The sequence below is a fragment of the Rhinolophus ferrumequinum genome, chromosome 4 (assembly GCF_004115265.2).
Source record: "Rhinolophus ferrumequinum isolate MPI-CBG mRhiFer1 chromosome 4, mRhiFer1_v1.p, whole genome shotgun sequence".
Lineage (NCBI taxonomy): Eukaryota > Metazoa > Chordata > Mammalia > Chiroptera > Rhinolophidae > Rhinolophus > Rhinolophus ferrumequinum.
Window position 1 is genome coordinate 59,437,587 of NC_046287.1, and position 26,863 is coordinate 59,464,449.

Here is a 26,863-nt window from a genome sequence, read left to right on the forward strand (position 1 = left end):
CCTGTTGACCTTATGTAGTAGGGGTCCTGTGGGGCCCAGTAGCACAGTCTCCCTGGTCACCTGCTCCAGGTGCTCCTGGAGTGTCCGTTGTGAGGATTGTGTGTGCCCTCCTTAGTTGAGCCTTGATTCCTGTTGGCATATTAGTGGGTGGGATTGACCCCCAGGCTGACTGGCTGTGGGGTTTGGTCACGTCCACAGCTTATGGGCTGCTGTGCGGGGGCCTTACCCCAAGAAGTGGGCTTCACCCCAGTGGGCTCTGGTACCTGTTGAGACCACGCTTTGTGTGTGCCACTTTTGGGGCTAATTGGATGATGCTCTGCTCTGATCTGAAGCCAATCTCCAAGTATGTTTGTTCTGGAGCCTCTTGGGAGGGATTCTGGTATATGCTCAGTTCAGCCACTGCCTGTGATGGCTGAGAAGTACATGGTAGGAGCTACAAAGTGATCCACAGTTAGTTGTTGCCTGTGCTGGTCCTGGAGGCACGTGGGAGAGACCACGCTGTGAACTGAGGATAGCTGTTAACCAGTTCCAGATTTGGGTTAGCTCTGCAAAAAGCCAGGACACTCTGAAGCCACTCCAGGATACTCTGCCAGCTCCCGTAAGGTTCAGCTGTTGATAATGCCTCATGTGGTATGCAAGTTAGCTGTAGCAGGGTTTCAGTGAGTCAGCAGGGTGCAGCAGAGGAGCTCACCAGGTCAATCAGATTCAGATTTGGCTAGAGGAGGTAGGCTCATCACATGAAAGATGGCCCACACTTGCTGGCCTCACAGAGGGAGGGCTCCACACAGGGAAATAGGGACTGTTCCTCCAGTCCTGCCTGAAGTTACACAACTCAGTCTCTCCCCATATGTCTCTGATGCCCCAGAGTAACTGTCTCTCCACTGAAGCCCAGGGTGAGTGCCTGTGCTGGCCCCTTAAGAGGATATCTGGGTTTCCCACAGCCTTCTATACCACCTGGATGGTTTCACAGGCAGAAGTTGTGGGCGCTCCTCTTCCCAGCATCAGTACTCCTAGCTGGGGAGCCTGGTGTGGAGGGCTGGGGTCCCTCACTCCTGCTCCTTCTTGGGGAATCTCTGGCCGAGATATTTGTTCTGATTTTCAACCACCACACCTGGGTGCAGGACCAGCCAGTTAACGTCTTTGCCCTTCCTAGCAGTCTCGATGTGGCTTCTTCTTTATATCCTTAGTTATAAAACTTCTGTTCAGCTAGACTTCAGATGGTTCTCTAGGTTGATTGTTCTATGATTTAGTTATAATTTTTATGTGTTCATGGGATGAAACAAGCACATTTATCTATGCCGCCATCTTGGATCTCCTGATTCCAATTTTTTAAAGAATTGGTTCACTATCACTCTGCAAAGGTGACCAAATAGGCTTTTAAAAAATATTTTTAAGGAATGCTATTGTGATGAATGAAATTTCTGACCTGCTCTGAGGTCATCCAACAGGTGCCCAGTTGCTTCACTCTATTTTCCTGCATCGATGCTGATACTATATAGGTCTTAGGACTCTCATTACTTTATTTTTGTTTGCTTTTATTTTGAGGTTCATAGCCTTGTCACCTATTTTATTATATTGTCTGTGGGTTTTTTGTTTGGCCATCTAATCCTGGTTTTATTTAGGTAATTAGAAAAATTGACAAACTATATCATTGATGTCAAAATCTTCTCAGAATCCTCATTTTATTTTGTGTGTATGTATTTTTTTAATCAGTCAGCACAGATATTTATTGAATGGCTTATGACAGGTCCTCTTATAGACACTGAGGATATAGCTGTGAACAAAACAGTGTTTCTTCCCTCAAGAAGCTTACATTATAATGGTAGAAGATAGATATTAAACACATACACTGGTAAATGAGTGAGAAAATGTCAGATATAAGTAAGCTCCATGAAGAAGATAAAATAAGGTAATATGCATCCTTCTTTAGTTCATTTTAATACATAGAAATAAAATTTGCATAGCACTTTCCAAATTACAAAGCATGGTTTTATATACCGCATTCTGTTTATCCTGACTTTTGTCTCATAAATAGATGGACAGGGCAAATTTTATTTGTCCTTCCACATAACAGGGAAGGAATTTCAGAATCAATAAGGACAATAAGTACATTTAAAGCCAGGGCTTAAATCAGCATTTTCTGTCTCCAAATCTGCTCCTCTTTAATTTAACATTCTGTGATTTTTCATACCATATCACACAAAACACTATGCTGGGAGCTGGAGATGATAGATTTTTTTTAGCTCAAAGAATTTAAATTTCATTAAAAATAATAAAATATACGCTAAATGGTGTTGTGTATGGAGAGAGGACTAGGTGAAGATGAAATCTCTTTGTGCTGAGGAGTGCTGGGGAAGACTTGATGAGGGAGATGGCATTTGAGTGACCCTTGCATGTAGAGAGACTGAGGAATTCAAGTTGGACGGAGCCATGTGAACAAAAATCTGTAAGAATATACTCAACATAGTTGGAGGATAGGGTGAGTTCATTCATCAGATCATTTTTTCCTTCATACTTCTTCAAGAAACTTGTAAACTACTATGTTCCAAGCACTGTGCTAGGGCAGTGACAGAAAGATGGGTAAGAAAGGAGCCTATGCTAGTGGGGAATATTACTGCTCTCCACCTGATACAATAATGAGACCTAAGAACTTAATCTTTATTCACCTGCAGAATCTGACAAGGGTTAGCAGCCAGAGATGGAATCAAAAAAATTTAGAGCTGGGATTTCAGGACACTCTCTTAGTAGGCTTCTTGGTGGTCCTGATGTTGAAAAAAATCAGTTTGGTTGGAGCATATTATTTTTGAAAAGCAGTGGTGAGAGACAAGACTAGAATTGTGTGTTGAGAGATTTTAGCAGAATTTAACTGTCATGATAAGGAATTTATTTTTAGGCAGTAAAGAACCCTTGAAAGTTTTTGATGAGAAAACTGACCTAAGATGCCAGTGCTGTGTAATGGAAATAGCACCACCTTGAATTTAGCTAGGAAAGGATTAAAAAAACAGTTCCACCACATTCTAAAACTATGACACATTGAAGAATTTATTTAGACAATCTGGGCTTCATTTTCCTGATCTGTAAAAATGAGGATTTATTCATTTATTTCTTCACTGACTCCTTCATTTATTCATTCATTTTTAATTCAGCTAATATCACTATGTTCTAGAGCTACACTGTCCAACCCCGTAGCCACTAGCCACATGGAGTCACTGAGCACTCAAAACATGGATAACCTGTATTGATATGTGCTATAAGTGTGAAATATATACCCTATTTCAAAGTCTTATTATGAGAAAACGAATATAAAATACCTCATTAATAATTTTTAGGTTGAACATATGTTGAAAGGACAATAGTTTGGATATATTGTACTAAACAAAATATGTTTTGTAAAATTGATTTTATAGTTTCTTTTTATTTTTAAAATATGGCTATTAAAAAATTTAAATGTGGCCATATTTGTGGCTTGTAGCATGTACTATAGAATCATGCTGTTCTAGATACTGGGCATATAATACTGAATAATTTAGTGGTAAGGGACAGATAATAAAGTAAATTTAAATATCTAAACTATGAAATTTTAGAATGTGAAATAAGCACTATAAAGAATGTAGCAGAGGGCATGCAATGGAGAGGGACTCAGGCTTGAACATGAGTGATGGGGAAAAGAATATAAAAGTGTATTGAGAAATAGATGTAGACAGTTTGGGGATATAATTGGAGGACGGGTGACAGAACTTGCTGACGGATTGAATTCAGGGGATGAGGAAAAAGGAAAGAGGAAGAAATCCTAAGCCTATTTTAGGGTTATTATGAAAAAATAAGTGTGGTAAAGTATATAAGGCACCTAATGCGATGCTTGGCACATAGGACTGTCAGAAAATGGCAGCTATGCTGATACTGTGGAGTCTGAGGGTGTGGAGGATGAGAGCGAATAGTGCTGCTCTGAAGGAAAATCTTCTGGTATGGGTGTCATTCCAATTTTGCAATTCCCTCATCTTTATCCAATCTTCAAGTGATGTCTCAAGCAGGAAATATCACTTTTCATTTTGTAGATTTTGAGATCTTCGAGATTTTTAAAACATTTTTTTCCCTCTCTTCCCACCTGCCTCTTGTACCACCTTTGTTCTCTCTGACACATCTATTTATTGTGACATCATTATTAGCTACTTCTCCGTGTTAGTGGGGCTTATCTAACTTATGTATTTGTTCTCTCTCAGGAGCTCTGGCTAATTTCTCCCTTTTGGGGTCTTGTAAGTACTGTTACCATCTGTTTAAATATTTCTTTAGTGACTGAAACACAAATCAATGCCTTCCAAATACCAGAGGCACACAGAATTCTAAATCCCTCTTGAATAGAGATCTTCCCTCTCTCTTTCCTTTATTGTCAAAATAACCACTTTCCCCAATACTATGGAAATGGAGAGTTTTCATCCACAAAAGTAGATTGTTTCTATCCAACTGACAGGATATATATATATATCTCCAGTTAACGCTGAAACACAAGGTTCATGCCAGCTTTAATGTAGACTCTGCAGATACAGACACTGCAGCTTCTCTGTGGGATGTCTGGATATCACCCATCTTTCTAGGCAGCACAACACATCCTTCTAACGTAGACAAACACACAATAGCATGCCATTGTCACTATCTTCATTTCATTATTGAGTATGAACTTTATGCTAATTGGCCTTTTCCTGAAACAAAGCAAGAATTTGCTAAGAGGACAAGGAGAGATTATTTTATGTGGAAAATTTATGTGACTGAGTTAGAATTAGTTAATGGAAGGCCACTTCAAGTTACTCATTCAGTAACAATTTATTTCATGTTTATTGAGTCTCTTCTATGTATCCAGACCTATGGCAGGCACTGGAGATTGAGGGTGGGGGGACAAAAGGGCGGGGACAGTAATTCTTAGCGTTCTTGTCTTCAAGATGTTTTTGGAGAGACAATCCTAAAAAAAAAAAAAAAAATGCTAATAAAACAATTAAAGGACAGGACCTAATCTAAACTGTGGCAAAAATGTTAAGGACTAGGAGAGGTCAGTAACAAAGATGTGGATGAAGGTCGCAGCAGTTCTGAAGGGACTGGATAAAATGGACCTTGACATCTGGATTTGATTTGAGTAGGTTGGGAGGGGAGAGAACAGCCTGATTTAAGTGGAGTGGACCAGCATGCATGAGAGGGGAACAGTGGGAGACAAGACTACTTAGGACCCTGCAGTTAGTCAGGAATCATATGTTCTAGGTTTTTAGGCCCCAGTGAAGTGAGAGGGGAGAACAGAATTCTTCATGCTTACTGCGTCTTTTCAAAATTAAATACCATACTATAAACAACAACATGCATAACACTGGAAATAGTTGCACTGATTGGACATTTAGTCTTACTCCAGGGTATGTGCCACGAGGTATTATTATTTCTGCCTTTACCAGGAGGTGTCAGATAGCTCATGTCTTTAGGTGTAGCTCAGTAGTGGCTGCAGTTCCAGTATAGCCATGACATGTCTTTAGCCAAAATAAACACCAGTGATCAGAATTCCAAGGATGTCAAGCCAGTGATCAGAAGAATTCTACATACAACAAGGGAACCCACACACAAAAAATATTCTCTCCATCTCCCCCTTTCTGATGCCCAGAAAAAAAGAAACAGTAAAAAAGAAAACTATGCTTCAAATTTCAGTATTTCTTTGGGCTTTTGAAATCATTTAAATGCATCTCTTAGGCTTTGTCCATAACAGCTTTATTGAGGTATAATTTATACAAGTTACATACTTAAAGTGCACAATTCAAGGCCTTTTAGTTTATTCACAGAGTTGTGTAACCATCACTAAAACTTTACAGCATTGTCATCACCAAAAAGAAATCTTTTACCCATTAACTGTTGCTCCCCATTTTCCCTGACTTCTCTCTCCCTATCCCCCTACTCCTAGACAATCACTAATTGACTTTCTGTCTTTATAGATTTTCCTTTTCTGAAGGAAAATCATATAAATGGAATCCTACAATATATGGTCTTTCATGATTGGCATCTTTCACTTAGCAGAACATTTTCACGATTCATCCACGTTGTGGCATGTATCAGTACTTTATGCTTTTTATTGCTGATAATAGACCATTGTATGTATGTAGCACATTTTATTTACCTGCTTCAGTTGATGGACATATGGATTGTTTTCACTTCTGGGCTATTATGAAGGATACTGCTATGAATATTTATGTACAAGTTTTCTCACAAGCATGTATTTTTATTTCTCTTGAATGCGATATGCATTTGATTCTCAGTTTTTCATGGTAGTTATGTTCTACAAAGTCACCAACACTGAAGTACTGGTAGCAAATACTGAGCCGTTGCTCCCAGTGGAAATACAGGGTTAAGTGCTTGAGAGCTGCTGATCAGAAGACTTTTGTACACTGTTCAATACATAACCTTGTTTTATGTGTGTTTCTGTTTAAAGATGCCTTAATTAATATACATTTCTTACAAATAATTGATTACATGTAGTATTTCTTTGTAATAAAACACTAGCTGAGAAGGGTTTAATGTTTTCCTGTCTGGGTAATACGGTAAGTTTCATTGGCTTTTAGCCTCATAACAATGCTGTCCATTATGCATTTCCTATCAGTCATTATCTCATAAATCCACAAAGTTAGTCACTTTTCTATAGCTTCACCATGCACTATGGGTATCATTTTAGAACTTTCTGGAATGTTTTCACAGACACATCAGTAAATTTCCTGTTATTCTGAATATACACTATTGTCAATTGATTAACATTGAACTCACAGCTAACATCACTATTTCTCATGCCTAAATGAAGCTTATTTAACACATATATTTTCTCTGTAAAGTACGTCACAATCTTCTTGTGCTTTGGAACACTATGCAGCAGCTTAGCATTACCCTTGGGGGTCATTTTAAGCAGCAAAATCACTAACAAAAATGCAAAAAATCTGGAACTAAGTAGACCATGAAAAGAACACATTTACATTTTGAGACATGAAACAAGGCGCACCATCGCTTTGTTCGGCCTCAGCTGGGAACAGGAGTGTTAGGTGACTCAATATTTTTGCCAGTTCACACGTATCCATGAATGATCACACAAATACCACAAGAAATGATTTGGGTCTACAAATAAATATTTGCAAGTCAGTAAATTTGCAAATACATATCTGTTAATAGTGAAGATTGACTATACTTAGAAGTGGAATTGCCAGGTCATATGGTGACCTTATGTTTAAAGTTTTGAGGAACTTCCAGGTGATTTTCCCATGTGACTGGGCCATTTTACATTCTCACAAGCAGCATATGAGGGTTCCTAATTCTCCACATCCTTGTTAATACTTTTTATTACTCATATATTTGATTCTAGCCTTAGTGGTTATGAAGTGGTAGCTTGTTTGATTTGCATTTTCTTGATAGTTAATGATGTTTAACATCTTTTCATGTTCTTATTGGCCATTTGTATATTTTCTTTACAGAAATGTCTATTCAGATCCTTTGCCCATTTTTTAATTGGGGTCATTTTCAATAATAGTAGGAGACTTTGATGCTGCACTTTCAATAATGGACAGAACAAGTAGGCAGATGATCAACAAGAAAACTGAAGAAAAGAGGACTTAAAACAACTAGGTCCAAGAGACATCTGTATAATTATCTAGTTCTACCTTCAATTCTTTCCGCTTTTGCTTCATGTATTTTGTAACTCTGTAGTTATGTGCATATGTATATATAATTGTTATATCTTCCCAAGGACTTAGCATCTTAATCATTATAAAACACCCCTCTTTATTTCTAGCAATAATTTTTGTTTCAATGTTTTATTTTGTCTGATATTAGTATAGCTGCTACAGCTTTATTATGGATGCTGTTTGCCTGATACATCTTTTCATTCCTTTACTTTCACCCATTTGTATCATTGAATCTAAAGTGTGCTCTTGTATACAACATATAGATCGGTCATTTTTTTTTGTCCAGTCTTACTCTATTTTGATTAGATTGTATCATACTTTCACATTTAGTCTTACTGTACTGTAGCTGGATTTAGTCTACCATTTTACTTTTATTTTCTAAATAAATTATGACTTTTTTCCCCTTGTTTCTCCTTTAGTACTTTCTTTTACATTAAGAAAATATTTTGTATTGCACCATTTTAATTCCTTTTGTGATTTTTCACTATATTACTTTAAATTATTTCTTTAATGGTTGTTCTAGAGCTTACCACATACGTCTCAACTTATCAAAATCTATTTTAGATTTAAACTAACTTAATTTTAGCCAGATATAGAAATATTACTCCTGTTTGGCTGTCTTCTCTCTTCCCCATTTTTGTGCTAATATTGTGACCTATGTTACATCTGTATGTTACCCAACAATATATTATTATAATTATTTTACATAATTTTATATCTTTTAAAGAAACTGAGAAAATGAGAGCAGTGTATATTTTAGTGTAGTAAATTTTTTATTTACCCTTTATGGTTATCATAATTTTTTCCTGTGTATTTTAGTTAGAAACAATGTCATTTCCTTACTCAAGTACAGATTTGCTCCCACCTACCTCCTTTGTGGTATTATTCTCAAATACATTATATTTCTGTATGTTATTGGCCCAACTAGACAAATATATACATGTGAACTATACTTTTAAAATTAGTTAAGAGAAGAAAGAAGACATATGCACATAGTTTGCTTTTTATAATTACATACTTATTTTTAGTTGTGCTCTTTGTTTTTTGTTTTGTTTTGTTTTGTTTTTCATGTGATTCAAATTATTGTTGGATGTCACTTTCTTCTGAAGAACTTCCTTTAGTATTTCTGGTAAGGTAACAAATTCTTCCTGTTTAAAAAAAAATCTCTAAATGTCTTTATTCAAATTCATTTTTTAAAAATAGTTTTGCTGGATGTGAGATTCTTAGTTTATAATTTTTTTCAGCACTTTGAATGTATCATCACACTGTCTTCTGGCATCCATTGTTTCTAATGAGAAGTCAGCTGTTAATCTTATTGTGGTTCCCTTGTATGAGTTGTTTTTCTCTGCTTCTTCAAAAATTTCCCTTTGTTTTTGGCTTTTAGTATTTTAACTATGATGTATCTGGGTGTGGATCATTTTGCACTTATTCTACTTAAATTTTGTTGAAATTCTTGGGTGTGTAGATGAGTGTTTTCTTCAAATTTGGGGAGTTTTCTGTCATTATGTTTTTGAATATTTCTTTTCCACTCCTTTACTTTTCTCTTCACTTTCTGATACTCCTATTTTATGCATATGTTGGTGTTTTTAAAGGTGTTCCACATTTCTTTGAGGCTCTGTTCAACTTCATTCTTTTCTCTTTCTCCTCTTTGAACTGCATAATCTCTATTGATCTATCTTGAAATTACTGATTCTTTTTTCTGCAAGCTCAAATCTACTGCTGAGTACACTCTAAAGTGAATTTTTCATTTCCGTTATAATTTTTAACTCCAGAATTTCCATTTGGTTCTTTTTTCTTTTTTGATATTCTCTATTTGATAATGTATTGGCATCATGCATTCCATTCCTTCTTTAAACATGATTTCCTTTAATTCTTTGAACACATTTATGATTGTTTGAAGTCTTTGACATTGCTTTGAATTCTTTGCCAGCTAAATCTAATGTCTGGGTCATCTGGGTCCTCTTTTTTTTCTTGTGTATGCATTAAACTTTCCTGTTTTTTATTTTACTTTTTGGCATATTTTGTAAGTTTCTTGCTGTTGCTAATAACTGGATATTTTAGGTACTATATTGCAAAATGCTGCATAATGATTCCATCATCCTTCAGGGCTCGTTTTTGTTATTGTTTGCTCATTTATTTGTCCAATGTCTTGGCTAGGCTATTTTAATAATGTCTGTCTCCTTCATGATAAGCAGCCACCAATGTCATTGTCAGAGGTGCTACCTTAGGAGTATGCATGGTCACTGTGGGATGACAGTGGCATTTTCAGGACTCCCTTTGAATGTCTCTTTCTCTGATCTCAGTTAACTAATCTACCTCTGCTGGAATCACACCTAGCATTTAGCTTCTACTAATTGTTGTATGATTGCTCTATTGTTCTTGTCAATGCTCTAGGATATAAATTCTACATAGTATGACCCAATTAAATTCAGTCCTTTTTGTAGGGTTAATTTTTGAGACAAATCTTTGACATTTGTTCAGACTCCAAGAAATCTCTCCTTAGCTGTCTCTTTCCCTGGTTTTCTCTGGAAAAAATAGCTGGCCTATGGTTTAGCTTAGGCTCTCATGGAGGTATCAGCTGGCCTTAATTGGTTACCACCAAAATCTCCATTGTTTTTGAGAGCACCCTCAGACTTAAATTTTCCCCCACTCTATTTCAAATAAAGTTTACAGGCTTTCTGTTCTTATGCACTTCCTCTTTCTCATCTGTTCTTATAGAAAAAATCTCTGTGTTACTCCTGCAGAGCTGGGGACAGGGACAGTGGCCTGCTTCTCTCAGAGTAAAAGCCCTGATTTATTAACTGGGCAGAGGTGGTAGCCTCTGGTCTTCTCAGGTTGTCCCTCCTGGCATGGAACCTTTGTCCTACAAGTGAGCTGGGGCAAGGGCAGAGTTCCAATGTTCTTGACTTGCTGTGCCTGGGATAGAGTTCCTGTCATACGTATGATGGTGGGTAGAAGAAGAGAGTACCTGATCTCTTGGCTACATTACCAGGAATTTAGCTTCTGTGTCTTGGAGTTGAAGGGAATGTGATTAATTTTGGTGGATTTCCCATCCTGATATCCCTTAACTGGGAGATGATGGGTGAGGGAGTTCTATTTTCTTGACCCCATCCAAGCAGGATGAAGCTTCCATCATGCTGAACTAGGGGGTTAATAGGGAGAGAGAGAGAGAGACTTGTGGCTGAAGGACCATAGATTTTCACTGTTCTTACTGAGATTTAGTATGTTTTTTGAATAAATACCTCTTAGGCTTTTTATGTTCACTTAAAGTTTAAGAGAATGAAGGCAATGATCTAAATTAAGAAAAAAAAAAATCAGCGAGAAAGGCCTGATTTCTGGCCAGAATCATCCAGGGTTTTTTACTGTGACTGAATTCTTCTGAAAACTTCTTAACTTTGCAAAATGCTTTGAATAAGCAGCCTTAGGATACTCCACAAATATTTTTTTTCTTTGTTTCAGCAATGTGAACATTGCACTGAAAAAGTCTGATTTAATTATTGCCTCCAGTTTGAAATCCATTTTCAGACAATCTTAGGTTCCCTCTTCATTTACTTGATAGCTTGGGGCCGTTCTCAGTTCTTTAAGCCAGAAACTTTAAATATTGAGGTCAGTTCATCAAACTTTATGGAGTTCTATCCTGGGCCATCTATCAACATTGCTCTGGGTGCAGTGGGAGACAAAAATACAGATTATATGATCTGTAGCTGCAAGGAGCCATTAATTTGGGATTTACATAGCTAAGAATATACAATTAAATTCTAGCACTTTTCAGGCACTTGGTTAATATCGAGATTTTTTTCTAGGTAGTTGTTTTTACAGTAGAGTCATTAGAGTAGTCAGAATTGGTGATATTTATAATTGCATCATGTAAATTACATTGGCTCCTTTAGTGAAATATCCCGTAAGCATGTCTTGATGGCCTCAAAGAGCGCCTAACTTCTCAGACCATCATCGCCCTTCTATTGTCAGGTGGTTAAACTTTCTTGGTCCCTCTTCTACACCTGTGGCATAACTACATTCCATAATATTTACTTGCAATACAATTGGTTCTCTTCTTCTAATATTCTTTGATTCTTCTATATGGTGATGTGAATGAGATTGCCCAGGAAAGCAGAAATCCAAGAATATATACAAAAACTATGATGAACATAAATTTTGGGAAATGTTTCCCTACTTGAACCCTCAAGTTAATTTATAAATTATTGATACCGCTGCTTATTTTTCTGGCCATCTTCCTATGAGTCTGAAAGATTTGGGGTGACAACTAGACTTCCATGTGTTACCTGCCTCCTCTTTTGACTTTAATGTCATGTAAATTTATTCATCCCACAAACCAATGTTCATTCATTCATTAGGAAGTTTCTTTGTGTGGGGCTTCGATATCAATGAGACAATTTCCTTGATCTTAAAGAAATTTTGTTGGCTCATGAGGGAAATATGAAAACACCTAAATGTAATAATTGGTATTCTATTATAAAATAGGTATACAGGACAGATAGAAGACTTGAAGGCCAGTGTTCACTTCTGCAGGACAGCAGAGGTGTCAGAAGAATCTCCACCTCAATAAGTGATGACTAAACTGAGGCATGAAGACAGATTCTGGAAAGTCTGTTTTAGATAAGAAGTGATGAGGAAGGGCATTCCAGGCATGAGAGAGGCTTGAAGATGAAAATCCACACAAATTGGCTTAAATTATATTAATGGTCTTTTACCTTACAATTGGGAGAGTGTGAACCCAAGAGAAGATTCTGTTTCCTTGATTATAATACTTTCCTTTTATTTTCTGTCTGCTGTCTCCAATCCTACTGGTTCCAATGTCCTTGATGACAAGGAGCAGAGTCATGTTTATCTAACACAGAATTTAACATATTTAGTAGGTTCTTTAAAATGTGTTGAATGAATGCCACAAATCCATTGATTATTATCCATTTTAAGGGCAATTCTTTGCCCTAGAAACTAGTTCTGTGTATATTTACTATAATGATACCAGCTCCTGTTTCTGGGTTCCAGCCTTGCTTTAGAAATGTCTATATGTTAGAGCTACAGTGAGAGAAGGACTGGTTTCTGAGTCCAGGCTTGACTGGTACTTTCACTGGAAGTAGCAGAAGGCGTGTACAGATTCAAAATGGGTACAGATTGTGGGTTAAACTTTGGCTTATGATCTTGTGCCTAATTTTAAGAAAAATTACATACCTTGATATATATGTCATCATAAGTAGGTAATAAATGGGCCATCCTAGCATCCACTTTCACCTTGACAACCTTCCTTTTTTTTTTTAATAAATTAGTGTAGAACTGATATCTTTTCACACATAGTGGCAAGGTACCCGTTTGGTCTTTCATCCCTCCTGAGCTATCCACTCCTGATTTACTGAGCTTGAACCCATCAATAACTCCTTGATTTGCCATTTCCTGGTTTTCTTGGGCTATACTCCCTCCATGGGTTCTTGGTATCTTCTAGGCTTGATTGGAGAGATAGGTGAGGGGAAGCCAAATCCTTTTTTACTGCCTGGCCCAGTCAGTCTCCACAGTATATCGCACAAGGGTATAAAAATATTTATGGATTTTTTTTTCTTTTTTTTACTGAGGGGAAAATTCAAAACACACCAACCTTAAACCCTCAGTGAGGGAATACTCAGTGGACACAGCCACAGTGCCTACCCAGGTGTCCTGCCCTAAAGTTAGTCCCTCTCCAGGAGAGGACCTCTGAGAAAGCTTTCCTCTCTCCATAGGATCTGTTTTCTCTCACTGACCCCCCAACCCCGAGTAGTACACTTCCTAAGATCTCAATCATTAACTGTAATAAAGCGGGGGCATTCTAATATTCTTAGCTCAAGAGAATAAATTGCAGTAGGTGGGGCTTTGTAACTCCAAATCACACAGAATCCCTTTTGAAGTCTCTTCCTTCCCCTTTTCCCCTGAACTACAGGTCAGCCTCCTGGAACACACACACACACACACACACACACACACACACACACACACACACCCCACTCCTCCCAAGGACTGACTAATTATCAGAGAAAGACTAATGCCTTAAGGAGGAAAGAGTTTTCTCACTGCCACATAATTTGCAAGGCAACACTCTCTCTAGCAGTCTGGACATATTATTATGCAGAAAAATACAGAGAGTAGTTCCCTTTCTCCATCCCCTCTCCACCCTCATCCTTCTCCCCATGCCATTTTATATTGCATTCTCTGGGCTTGCTGGGAGTAAAAGAAGTTCCTATTGTGGGGCCAGATACTTATCCTGGGTTTGCTCCTTTAACAAAGTGGTGCTTTGCTATTGCTGTTCTGTTAAGGAATAGATTAACTCCTTATCTGAGAGTCCACTTTACCCTCAATTTCTAAGTAGGCAGAAGAGGAGCCAATGGATTAATCTTCCCCTTGCATAATATAGGTAATTGATGATCTATGTGCACAATAGCCTGGTCACATGGTCTGACAAAGGATTTAGTTTTTTCTGAATCATGATTCATTTTTATCATCTTACAAAAGAATAAAAATCAAGCTGGATTTAAGTATTTTGTGCAGCGTTTAACTAATCACCTTCCTGAAGAAAAGGAAAATTATAAAAACTCTCCTAGAAAATTCAACCAGCATGGTCATCATAACTTTATGATACATATTTGAGTTAATTATGAAAATGTTTAATTCCTTAAATAAATCTTTAAAAAATTTTTTGGACACATGGCCTTGTAGCGTGGTAAGGCTAAAATTGGTCAAATGATAATTTCTACTAAATAATTTAGGCCATCTAAACTCGGATATTTTATCTACTTTAATGAGTATAACAGGTGCAGTTAGAGACTTTTCCTCATGGTGCCAGACACAATGTGTTCTCACCTAACTGTGGGCCCCATTTTGCTGCAGATAACTCATATCTGTGCATTTGTCCTGCCTGGCAATAGCAGCCACTAAATACATGTGGGGTAAAGTCAGTAACTGAGTAAGTTTTTTTTTTTTTTATTACTTTGGTGTACAAAACCATAATGTAACAGTTAGACCTTTACACCCCTCACAAAGTGATAACTCACCTCCCCCAATCTACTACCCCCTGATATCGTATATAGCTGTTACAGTACCTCTGACTCTATTCCCTATGCTGTACTCCACATCCCGTGACTATATATATATATATATATATATATATATATATATATATATATATGTAAAATTATAGTTGACATTCAGTATTATTCAACTTTAGGTGTCTGCGTAAGTTTTTTTTTATGATGATTATCATAAAGGAAAAGAGTGATTGCAGAACAGAAACTAGACATTTCAATAAGGAAGTCTGTGGTCAATCTCATTTGCAACAGAATGGAATGGGATCAAAGAAATCTTAGGACTTGGGATTCTCTTTAATGTTATTTTTTTCTTCCTCCCTGGCAGGGAAGTGATGCTGATATGGTGGATAAGAACAAATGCTGCACACTCTGTAACATGTCTTTTACCTCAGCGGTGGTGGCTGACTCACATTATCAAGGCAAAATCCATGCCAAAAGGTTAAAACTGTTGCTAGGAGAGAAAACTCCACTAAAGACCACAGGTATGTGTGTGAACAGTAATTGCGGGGAGATACTGAATTTCAAGCCATTTGTCCCCTTTACCCTGCTCCTGCTTCAGAGGCAGCTGCCAGAATCAGAGACTAATGGTAGCTGTCCCTCCAAACCTAAAGGGAGGGGCAGGTAGCCCTGAAGACCTCATTGTCATAGACCATTAAATCCAATAGCAGGTGCTCATTCTCAGCCTTGTTCCTTCAGGTTAGTAATTCAGCAGCTTGCATCTTCTGAAGGTGTTGTCTGTCATACTTATTATATATTATGTAAGATATTATACACATTATGCAAAGAACAGTGTTCTTCCCTAGCTTAGGTCTGTAATCAGTATGTATAATGGAGAGTGTGTGTATATTGGGTACATTCCCTACGTAGGCCTGTATAACGCAGGGTATCATCCTGTCCTTACGTTGGTGGGGGTGGAGAGGAGGAAAACTGTCGTTTCCAAAAATATTCTTGTTTGTAGATAACTCAGTTGTTTTCTTAAGAAAATTTTCTATTTCGACTAAGAAAGTATAGATATGGTGTTTTAAACATTAATCTTGAACCCTTGTTTTCAGATGTTAAATATTATTTGTTATAAAGTTAATCCATTAGGATTTATTTATTTATTGAGGTAACAGTGATTAATAACATTGTATACGTTTCAGGTGTCCCCCCCACCAAAAGTCTAGTTTCTATCCATCATGTGCATTTGACCTCCTCTACCCATTTCATCCTCCCTCCCACCCTCCATCCCCTCTGGTAACCACCAATCTGTTGTCAGCATCTATGAGTTTGTGTTTTGTTTTGTTTGTTCATTTATTTCTTTTTTGTTTGTTTGTTTTATATTCCACTTATGAGTAAAAATCATACGGTTTTTGTCCTTTTTCATATGACTTATTTCACCTAGAATCCAAGGTCCATCCATATTGTCGCAAATATATTTCATCTACTTTATGAGATGACATTCCTGTCATTTTCATAGGGTTTCATAGGGGATCCTGTGATTCAAGCCTATTAAGTTTCACAATAAAAAACAAAAAAAAAAGTTGATAAATAACATTTGACCTTCTAGGTGCTTACCTAAAAAAAATTCTTTAGAAGTCTATCAAATCATGAAACTAAAAATACTATTCTAATTTAATCAAGGTAGGCTATTTGGAAAAGGTTTATATTGTGGTAAAGATGTTACTAGACTAGGTTATAATCCTAAGAAGCTGGGGGTGTATTTTATGATGCCTACTCTTTCAATGCAATTAAAATCAAGCAGTTCATTTTATCTTGCTGTCTAATGAATCGTGCATAAATCGTGGGTGTAATTCTTTTTTAAATGGTATTTTGGAAATTGGAGAATGTCTAAAACAATACTTGGCTTTTATCCTCAGCAGTGTTTTTCTTAAGAAAAAGATCTTCCTTTACCTAGAGAATAGCAAGGAATCTTTCACTATATTTTTCTACTTAGTTTAACTATGAATATTGTTTTTGCAAAGGTGGCCATGACATTCAGATATAAGATGGGTTTATGAAACACATGAAATCTGTTGACAAGCTCAGCTTATTTGGGGGCACACTTTGTGTATTAGCATTTGATAAGCAGCCATTTTGTTGAAACTCCTGATTCTTGCACTTTAAAAGGTTGGATACTCACCTTGTAACCTATTCACCTTTAAATCTCTTAAAGCAGCTGAAAGAAATAGTCACTAGAAATTTTTCACCTGTTTTCCATGAATGAACAACTAGTCCATTTGTTCTCTACCAAAGTAGAGGTTTGCAGTTAAATTTAATTTTGGAAGTAGTGATGGAAGAGGAGCTATACATTTGTTTATCACATTAATTAGCAAATGGAGAGCTATTATTTCTGTAAAAAAAAAAAAAATCACCACATGGCAAGAATAGTTCTTCGTGAATTTAAATATATCCTCAAGATAACCAAGTACCAGTTTGTTTTCCTGAATTCAAATACCCTCAGAGCTGTAAATATAACTTGGGTATAATTTGTTAGTTGCCATCAATATTCCAAATGAAAAATCAAAAGCACTTAAACAGAAATCTTTACTTAGTGACTTTGTCTTTGTGTCCACAGAGTTGGCTGGCCCAGTCCTCACTGTGACAGAAAACAGGTTGCTGGGTTGGCAAGAAGGGATTGGGAGTGGGGGTGGGGGCGGGGAGTAGCACTAACAGCTTGTGTTTTCGGTTGGGGGAAACAGATTCTAGTTTCCCTGTGCCAGCATCCCCCTTTCTCATGTAGCTCAGAGTTCCCAGGCTGCACACCACTCTTCTGAAGCTCATCCTCTCACCCATTCTCCTCTGAAGCTGCTTTGAGCCGAAAGAATCTTGAAAAGTGACAGCACTAGATAGAATGGAGGGCCTGGGAAGCTAAATTGGTCCCTGTGCTTGGGGTGGTGTCAACTAGGCTGCTGACAGGAGCAAAGGAAGCCATGTATCCTGCTAGAAGGAGGTGAGTCATTAGCTGCAATTGTAAGCAAAGGATAGGCATAGGGAGGTGTGGCATAGGGTAAGGGTTTGAGGGCTTGATAAGAGGGTGAAACCTAGTAATGGAGAATCTGGGTACAGAGATCCTGCAGAGGTTCAAGCAGGTTACTGGCCTCAGGAAAGTCTGGTAGGTGATAGCAGGGCCCTGGTGGTTCTAGGGAAAGGATGAGCTCTTAAAAGTGTGGCAGGGCACCATTGTTTAAGACAAGAGTACTGCGCTGGAAACCAAATATAAAGAACAAATTAAGAACCTGATTCCCAGTAGGGTGTAGGTGGAAGCCTGGTCTCAAGCACAACTCAGTTACTACAAGTACAGGATAAGGACCAAGAGGCACCAGAAAAGACTACCGAGGCCATGGGCTTCCTGAGCCACCAGGTGCAGCCTCTTCAGCTCCTAGAATAGTGTCAGGACTGCCTGCCCTACTTCCTTGCTGCCTGCAGCCAGACCCAGCAGCCATTCCTGAAGGACTTCACCCTCCAAGCCCTGTGCACATCTAGGAACTGCTCTGCCTAACCAAACAGGTTGGCTTCCAATTACTTCTCTAATGAAAACAAAAGGAAAGCAAAAGAACATTTAAAATCCAACCAACTGAATCAAGATACCAGAAAGAAGCAATTCCTCTGCTCCGGTATGATGCTTAAGCTGCCCCTCCATGAATAATAGGCTCTTGAACTATAGTGATTTCTTGGTAGAAATACTTGCAGCATGACTCACTGCTTCTCCTAAATTATTCCATTGTATGAGGGTGAGCAGTTGGTACCTGTGAATCATTACCTCTCCTCCTACTCAAGATGCACCTTGGTTAAGCATCAATGAGGTATCCTACAGAATTAGTTGTCATTTGAGTTGCCTTCTCCAGATAGGTACATGTTTACTGGAATTTCTGAAATGCTTGACAGCCACTGGAGCAAAACCCAGTTCTAGTTCTTGGTTAGTGTGTTTCCGAATCTCTGTTCTCCATGCTCTTCTAGATCCTGCTGTGAAATGAAAACATGAGGAAGACTCTGGGCCCACCACCTTCTTACAGGGTCAACAGACCTCAGCATGGAGGTCTTGCCCAGATCAGAGGCCCGACTGAGGTTGCCGTAGTCATGTCACTTGCCACAAAGTGAGAAGCATTTAGAGGAGACTCAGAGGCTAGAGGCCAGGACAATGAAGGACATGAAGATCCTCTCATTGGAGGGAGAGTAAAGGAAGCAGGGGTTGTTAAGTATAGAATAATGATTACTCAGGAGTTAATCTTTTGGAAGGCTGTCAGAGGAAAGAAAGATTCATGGTGTGTGTGTGTGCGCACATGCATGTGTGTGTTTGGATGCAGCATGTATAACCAATGAGTGAGTAGATTAGTGAGTTAGATCTGAGTTTCAGATAAGGAAGAGTTTATTAATATTCAGAGATACTTAAAGGTGGAGTTTGTGGCTATGGGAGCTGTTGAAGTAGAAGCTGGTAACCACTTGGCAGGGCATTTTCTGAGGGGCTTCCAGCGTAACAACCTTAGCCTAGATGACATTTAAAGTCCTGACATTATATGTTTATCCTGGATGACATGAAAGTTCTTCTAAGCCTGAGATTCCCAGCCAGAATCTACAGGCTTGACCCACTGATACAATATAGCAGAAAGAATCCTGGCCTAGGAGTCAGGAGATAGGAACCCAGGCCCTGACTCTGCCTCATCCTGTAATCTTTGATAGCTCCATTATCCTTTTCAATCTCAGATTGCTCATCTGTCATTTAAGATTGGATAAATGTATCTCACTGGCCCTTATACAGAACAAATAATAGATTTTAAAGTGCTTTGAAAATTAGAAGGTGTGTTATTCACAGGTGAGCATTTGGTAAATGAGTTTGTATGGGAGAATCGCTTGACTCCTTTCCTCTATCAGCATATCTGATTTCCTGATTAACATGGAGCTGTTCAAACTCTGCCTTGGGAATAACACACGGGGACATTATGTTGTGTGTCCTGGAAACAAATCTTTCTGGGATGAGGTCTATGAACTGAGGCAGTTCCTGGCACTGGAGCTACCCAATAAAGTGAGGCAGTGCTGGTGAGTACGGGGAGCAGGGTCTGTGAACTCAAGGGCAGGGATGGCCATGGAACTCAGGAGATAATTGGGCTCTGGCATTAAGGAAACTCATTAGAAGGGAGAGACTCAGGCACCAAGCTGGGGGCAGGACTGGCAAGCAGAGGCAATAGTAAGTCATTTTCAAGACAAGATCTCAAGATCTCTAGAGGATAAAATAAGGAATCAGACCCCAGAATGAAGGCCCAGAAGAGGGTGTAGATCTCAGGAACATGGAAGAAGCTCTGAGTGGAACACAAAGTGAAAAAAGGGCTAGAAGCTGGATGCTACCCTTAGAGGTCAGGCTGCTCCGATCTTGCTTACTTAAGTCTGGCATTGGGCCTAGAGGCCCCTCACAAGGGGTAAAGATGGGTACATCCAGTAGAGTGAAGTGGTTGAGTAACCAAACAGAACCCTGAAGCTCTGCGCTTTATGATGGCTTCATCCGGGCTCCTGTGCACTATGCTGTGGCATTTCTCCCAAGGTTCTGCCTGAGGAGCCAATAAGGATATGTGTTAGATGGCTACAGGTCTGCCTCTGATGGAACCCCAAAGGCGAGATCAGTGACTGTAGGGAAACAAATAGTGGTATCCAAAGATGTCCACATCTCAATCCCCACAACCTGTGCTGCATGTCAAGAAGGAGTTAAGGTTGCATGTGGAATTAAGGTTTCTGACCTCCAAAATGGTAATATAATAAACCTGTGTTATTTCAGGTGACTAAATTTGTGGTAACTTCTTACAGCAACCGCAGGAAATGAGTACAATGACCTAAGTAAATATTAGCCAAACAGGGCACCTCTTTATGTGTATTTCACATATTTCACCTTGGGGAACCTCAAATTCAACTTAGGTAACATTGACATAACTGTTGTTAGGGACTTTCCTGAGGGTCAGAGGGTATAGCTTTGTATCAGGTCGTATCCCTCAGACATAACTTATTACTATACTGTGCAAAGCCTCTGGAGACCGTGTCCTATGATATCAAGACATGTTAGTCTTCCTAGCTTTCAGGAGCTGCACATCTTGGCTCTTCTATATCTCCAACCTTATTTCCTCTGTCTTCTCAACACACATTCTCAAATACTCTGCCAGGCAGGTTTCCTGCACCACTATCCCACTGTGCCTTTTCCACCTCTATCCCCTACCCAAGATTCCCTTCCCTCTTCTTGTCATGGATCCAAACACCTTCCATCTTCCAAGGGTTAGTTCAGGTCGCAACCAGTCTCTGGAGTCTGTGATGGCTACTAGAAATTGTAGTTAATATAGAGTGGGCTGTGAAGTCAGATATACCTGGGCCTCACTCATTAGCTGAAGATTTCACTTGTCTGAACCTCCTTTCCGAGTCAGTACAATGGTTATTATGCTGTTACTTATATCAAAGGCTTCCATGATGGTTGTAACTGCTGATTAATAAATGCAAAGTGCTCATCACAGCACCACGCAGTCCGAGTTCAATAAGTGTTATCTCTGTCCACACAGGAAAATAAAGCTATTTTTATTTGCTCTGACCTCTGTGCTGTATAATTTTGCACTTAAAGTACTTTTCCTATTGTTCAAGGCTGCTTCCATTGGGCAAATTTCCTTTACCACTTGGTCTGTAAGCACTGCTCACAGAGGGACATGTCCACACTTATTCTGCTTTCCTGTACACAAGCTTGACAGCCATGTTCTCCTTCCTGACAGACAGTGACAGAAAAATGTACCCTGGTGTTCAGTTCCTGCTTGAGGACAAGTACGAGCGTAGAAATGTAGGACAGGGTACAAGGTCACAGAAACCTTGGGGAGGAGAAAAATCAAAACAGCCACAGAAATCTGCCAAACAAGATGTAAATCCAGTGTGACTAGGCAGAGAGGGGTCATAGGTGGGAGCTAATAGGAATGAGCAGGAGACCGGATTTGAGCTGAGGTTAAGTTGGAGGATGGGAGAAATGGCCTGAGCTCCAGAGAGGCTGGCCACTGAGGCTTTGGGTTGTGTGCTGGGGGTTTGGATGTGTGCCTGGATGGAACCATTAAACGTATTGGCCAGGGTGTCCCAGATGTGGATGAGCTGATACCAAAAATCATAGGAAAAAGAAGCTTAGTCAGTGCAGAGGCTTAGGGTGGTGGTGAAGAGGAGTCTTGAGACGGGAAGAGCAGAGTAGGGTAAGGGTGAGAGAAAACCAGGAGTTGGGGAGGGAAGCTAAGTCGGGAACCCAAGGGGCATCAGGTATATCAGGTATGGGAGCAGGGCAGAGCAAGCACAGAGCTGGGTGATTCTGCCAAACCCATTATTGTCTCTGTGGCCTCAACTGTTCCATCCTCATGTAGTGCTATATAGCTTCTAGCTTCTGCCTCCATGCTCAACAGATGCTTGCCCATTCATCACTGATGCCTCCGAGAGTGGTACAGGAAGTCCTATCTGGCTCTAGAATGGAGCCCCAGCCAGTTCTAGTCCCAGCAGGCTTTCCAGCCAAAACTAATTCATGCTGCATCCGGCATGAGATCTTGTTGGTAACTGACCATCAACACCCAGCAAAGCTGGCACTCTATGACATAAAATGTCCACTCTAAGGGATAGAGGTAGCTTCTCTATGAAAGTTGAAATTCCTTAATCTGGTACCTGCCGTAAGAGAGTTCATAACCTGGGGTTTTACTTCATTATGTTCTTAGCTCTGTTCCTCTCAACAAATATCCTTTGTCCTGGGAATATGCAAGTGGATAAAATACCCTCTCAGGTTTACCATGTAGGAAGAGGGGACATAAACACTCTGAAGATCTACAAATACAATACGATATTGAAGAACAGTTACAATAATTGTACCTGGAGAATTCTGAGAAGAATATCTAAAGAGAGTAGTTTAGGTCAGGTCTTAATAACCTATGTGGATTTGTTAGGGAGGGTTCTCAGTTTCTCCTAGGAATCCTTCATCTAGATCAGGGTTTCTAATCTGAATAGTGTTGACATTTTTGGATAATTCTTGGTTAGTGGTGGGGCAAACCCCTGTGCATCGTAGGGTGTTTAGCAGTATCTCTGACTTCTACTCTTTAGATGCCAGGTGACCCTCACTAGTTGTGATGATAAGAAATGTCCCCAGACATTGTCAAATGTTTCCTGGGGGGCAAAGTTGACCCCAATCAAGGACCAGTGATCTAGATCTGGGCTTAACAAAATAGGGCCTGAGGACCGAATCTGACCTGCTGCTGCCTGTTCTGTGCAGTCTGTAAGACGAAAATGATTTTTATGTTTTTCAAATGGTTAAAGAAAAATAAAAGAGGAATATTTTGTGACTCAGGGAAAATATAAAATTCATATTTCAGCATTCACAAATGAAGTTTTATTGCAACACTGCCACACTCATTCCTTTGTGTTCTGTTTAGGTTGCCTTTGTGCCACAATGGCCGAATTGCGTAGTTGTGATTGGGACCAGAGTCCAAAAACCCTAAAATATTTGCTACATGGCTTTACATGGAAAGTTTGCAGACCCCTGATCTAGATAATGAATGCTCTTGAGTGAGAGGCAGCAAGGAGAGAATGGTGGTGGTATGGGTGTGCAAAGAAAATGAAAGCATTCTCCCGGGCCATGCACCTTTGAGAAGCTGGGTAGGCACTGGGATAGGGGCTGGTGGATAGATGAGACTGAGAGTCGAGGAAAGTTAGAGAGATGTACCTTAGGGAGGTACCTCAAGAATAGACAATGAGGGGAACCCAGTGACTCCCCCTTGTTAAGAACAAGGAAGCCCTTCCAGAGAAGCTGCAAGACTTGAGTGATAGCAAATGAATCCAGTAGGCCTAAAATTTAAAGTCATTAATGAAAACTAAACAGAGGAAATTATAACCATATTTTGCCTTAATCTTAATATGCTTATATGTCCTGATTTTTAATTCCTATTTGAAATCTCAGATCCAATCTATATTTGTTTCCCAGGGCTGCTGCAATAAATTCTTAGAAACTGGTTGCTTAAACAATAGAAATGCATCCTCTCATAGTTCTGAAGGCTAGAAGTCTGAGATCAAGGTGTCAGCAGGGCCAGGCTCCTTCTGAAGGTTCTAGGGAAGATTCTTTCCTTGCCTCTTTCTACCTTCTGGTGGTTTCTTCCTTGGCATTCTAGCTGTATCACTTCAATCTCTGTCACATGACCTTCCCTGTGTGTCTGTGTGACTTCTCCTCTTCTTATAAACACCTCAGTTCATGGATTCAGAGCCCCACCTAATCCAGTATGACTCAGCTTAACTAATTACATCTGCAAAGACCCTATTTCTAAAGCAGTTCACATTCTGAAATTTTGAGTGGACATGGATTTGGGGGGAGCATCATTCTACACAGTACACAAGCCCCCCTCACATAAGTGATTGCAACTGATGAAGGTCACAGGCCCAGATACTATGCTTGCTGGCTAGCAATTTTCCCATTTCTCTTTACGATGAACCTACACAAACAAGATAATTGGAATAAGAATGAAACTGAGTTCTCATTGAAAATCCTAAAAGTAAACATCATTTAATTGTTCTTAAAAATGTGTTGTAGATAATATGAATTATTTAGAAGGAATTTGAAGCATGGGGGTAAAAAAAACTTTAAACTACAGGTATTCCCCACTATCTACCATTAATGGTAGATAAATGGTATCTACCATTTATCAAAGGGAAATTTAAGATTACCCATAATCTAAATGGTTAGGTATTATACTTATGATTAACAAGAACATTTGTTTATTTTGTGGCAGAGGCATTGCTCATCCAAAACCCATTTGCTTTCTGTATTCCCCAGACTTTCAATTGATTGTAAGTAGATGTAACTTGCATGACTTTAAGACCCAGCTACAGGATGGAGAAGGGCCATTCAACCAGTATTAGACTTTGTAAGAACAAGAAAGGTACCTTTATTATGACATGTTGGGGTTGTTTGTTATTGCACGAGAGCCTAATGTATCCTGGTTGATACATTGTCCTTTAACGTGACTGTTTCACATATAGACTTTTATGAATACATCGATCATTCTTAGCAACAGTGGATATTGAACACATTGTTTTCTGTAATTCCCAGGCACCCCTGGCATGGCAGGTAATGGCATCAAATTTGGCAATAACTTTTCTTTCATTGTGGACCCTCAAGAGTTTGAAGTTGCTGTGGTGGTGTGTATGTCTTCACAGTGCTAGAAGGTGGACAGAGAGCAGCTCTGAGTGGTGCTCCTGCGTCACAGCTTCACGTCACTGTTGATGACGGCACACAGAACACTTCTCGGCACAGAGTAGTCATTTCATACACATTTGTTGACGAGTGAAAATTGTACGCATACTTTAGAGTAATGATAGGCATTTACATATCTATAGCTTTGTTTTCAAATTAAGTTACCTTGGTTATTTCAGTTTCAGTAAAATATGATGATCAAAGGCAGTGGTTTTCCAATTTTATAGGAAGTGTCATGGCTGTTCACTTACTTGATTTTGAAAAAATTCCTTTTCTTCTGGTAAAATAGGTAAAATACAGAATAATGTAAAGTGTGAACATAGGCTCTGAAATGAGATCCAGTTGTAAATTGTGGTTATATCTGTGTGAACTTTCACAAGTTATTTTAACTCCTCCACCTTCAATTTCATATTGGTAAAAATTATGGTGATACTTGCATTATATAATTACTATAATAAAGGAGAAGGTATATGTAAAATACTTAATATAGTGCCTGTCATAGGAATAAGTATCGAATATAAACATATATATATATATATGTGTGTGTGTGTGTGTGTGTGTGAAAAATAGGTAAGTATACACACACATAGTCAATTCTCATTATTTGCAGATTCTGTATTTGTGACTTTGCCTACTCACTAAAATTTTTTTGTAACCACAAAATCAATACTCAAAATCAATACTTTAGTGGGCATTTGTAGACCTGTGTGTATAAAGTGGTGAAAATTTTGAGTTGCCCCATGTGCATGTTCTCAGCTGAGGTTGACAAAGGAACCCTCTGCTTTCTAGTTTCAACTCTCTTACTACAAAGTGCACTTTTTGCAATCTGTTTAGTGCCAGGTTATTTTGCATTTTTGTGCTTTTTGTTGGTGATTTTGCCATTTAAAATGGCTCCCAAGGATAGTGTTGAAGTGCTGTCTAGTATTCCTAAATACAAGAAGTCTGTGATGTTCCTTCCAGGAAAAAATATGTGTGTTTGGATAAGCTTCATCCAGACATAAGTTATAGTGCCATTGGCTTTGAATCGAATACACACACACACACACACACACACACACACACACACACATATAATGTTAACAAAAGCAATATATAAATATATATATGTATATATGGTGTCTTTAAACACATATAAAACAAGGTTCTATGAGTATATTGATCAGTTGATTAAAATGTTGTGACCACAGGTTCACAGAAGCCTAAACCCTAAATTTCCCGAAGGAGCAATGGTTCAGTATTTGTTAATTGTGTTCTTGGAGGCTTTATAGAACATAACTACCAGGAATAACAAAAATCAACTATCTACATATCAAAAGTTACTTTCTATTTATTACATTTTTAACAAACAAGTTTCAAAAAGACTATTCATCTTTCAAGAATAGAATAAAAATACATAATATTTTAAAGATCCTGGGGTGTGATAATACTACAGTTGAGTAAACTAAGCTGAATCTAACCCAATAATAAAACCAATGATCTTAATTGATAACTGTAAAGAGATGGTATTAAAAACATCACATTTATTGTTTCATTTAATCTTCATAAAAACACAAAGTATCAAGTGTTATTATCTCTATTTTACTGATGAAGAAACTGAGACCTTACAGGGTAAAGTAGTGTGTTGAGTGGTGTTACATAGTAAAATACATAATTGGAACTTGAACCCAGGACTTATGATTCCACATTTTAGGACTTTCCCTTGATCTCTAAGTGGTAATAACTAATGCTTCATAAAATGATTGTAGATTTTTGCTCACCTAATGAGGAGCACAGTTCAAACCCCAAGGTTCTCACTAAGATGACTGGAAGCAATAAAGCAACCAAGACAGATATTTATCAACCTTAAAGCAAGCATTTCTCATTTGTAGGAATAGTGAACAATATGGGAAAACGGACAGATAAGC

At 38.6% G+C, this 26,863-nt stretch overlaps 1 protein-coding gene across 3 annotated transcripts in view; it reads left to right on the forward strand.

Annotated features, from left to right (window-relative positions):
* ZMAT4 (zinc finger matrin-type 4) overlaps positions 1-26,863 on the forward strand; it is a 325,908-nt gene that overhangs the window by 175,069 nt on the left and 123,976 nt on the right. For all 3 annotated transcript variants that reach the window (XM_033104618.1, XM_033104619.1, XM_033104620.1), the window contains one exon: positions 15,084-15,240. In XM_033104618.1, coding sequence (XP_032960509.1) covers positions 15,084-15,240 — 157 coding nt within the window. The remainder of the gene's footprint in view (positions 1-15,083; positions 15,241-26,863) is intronic.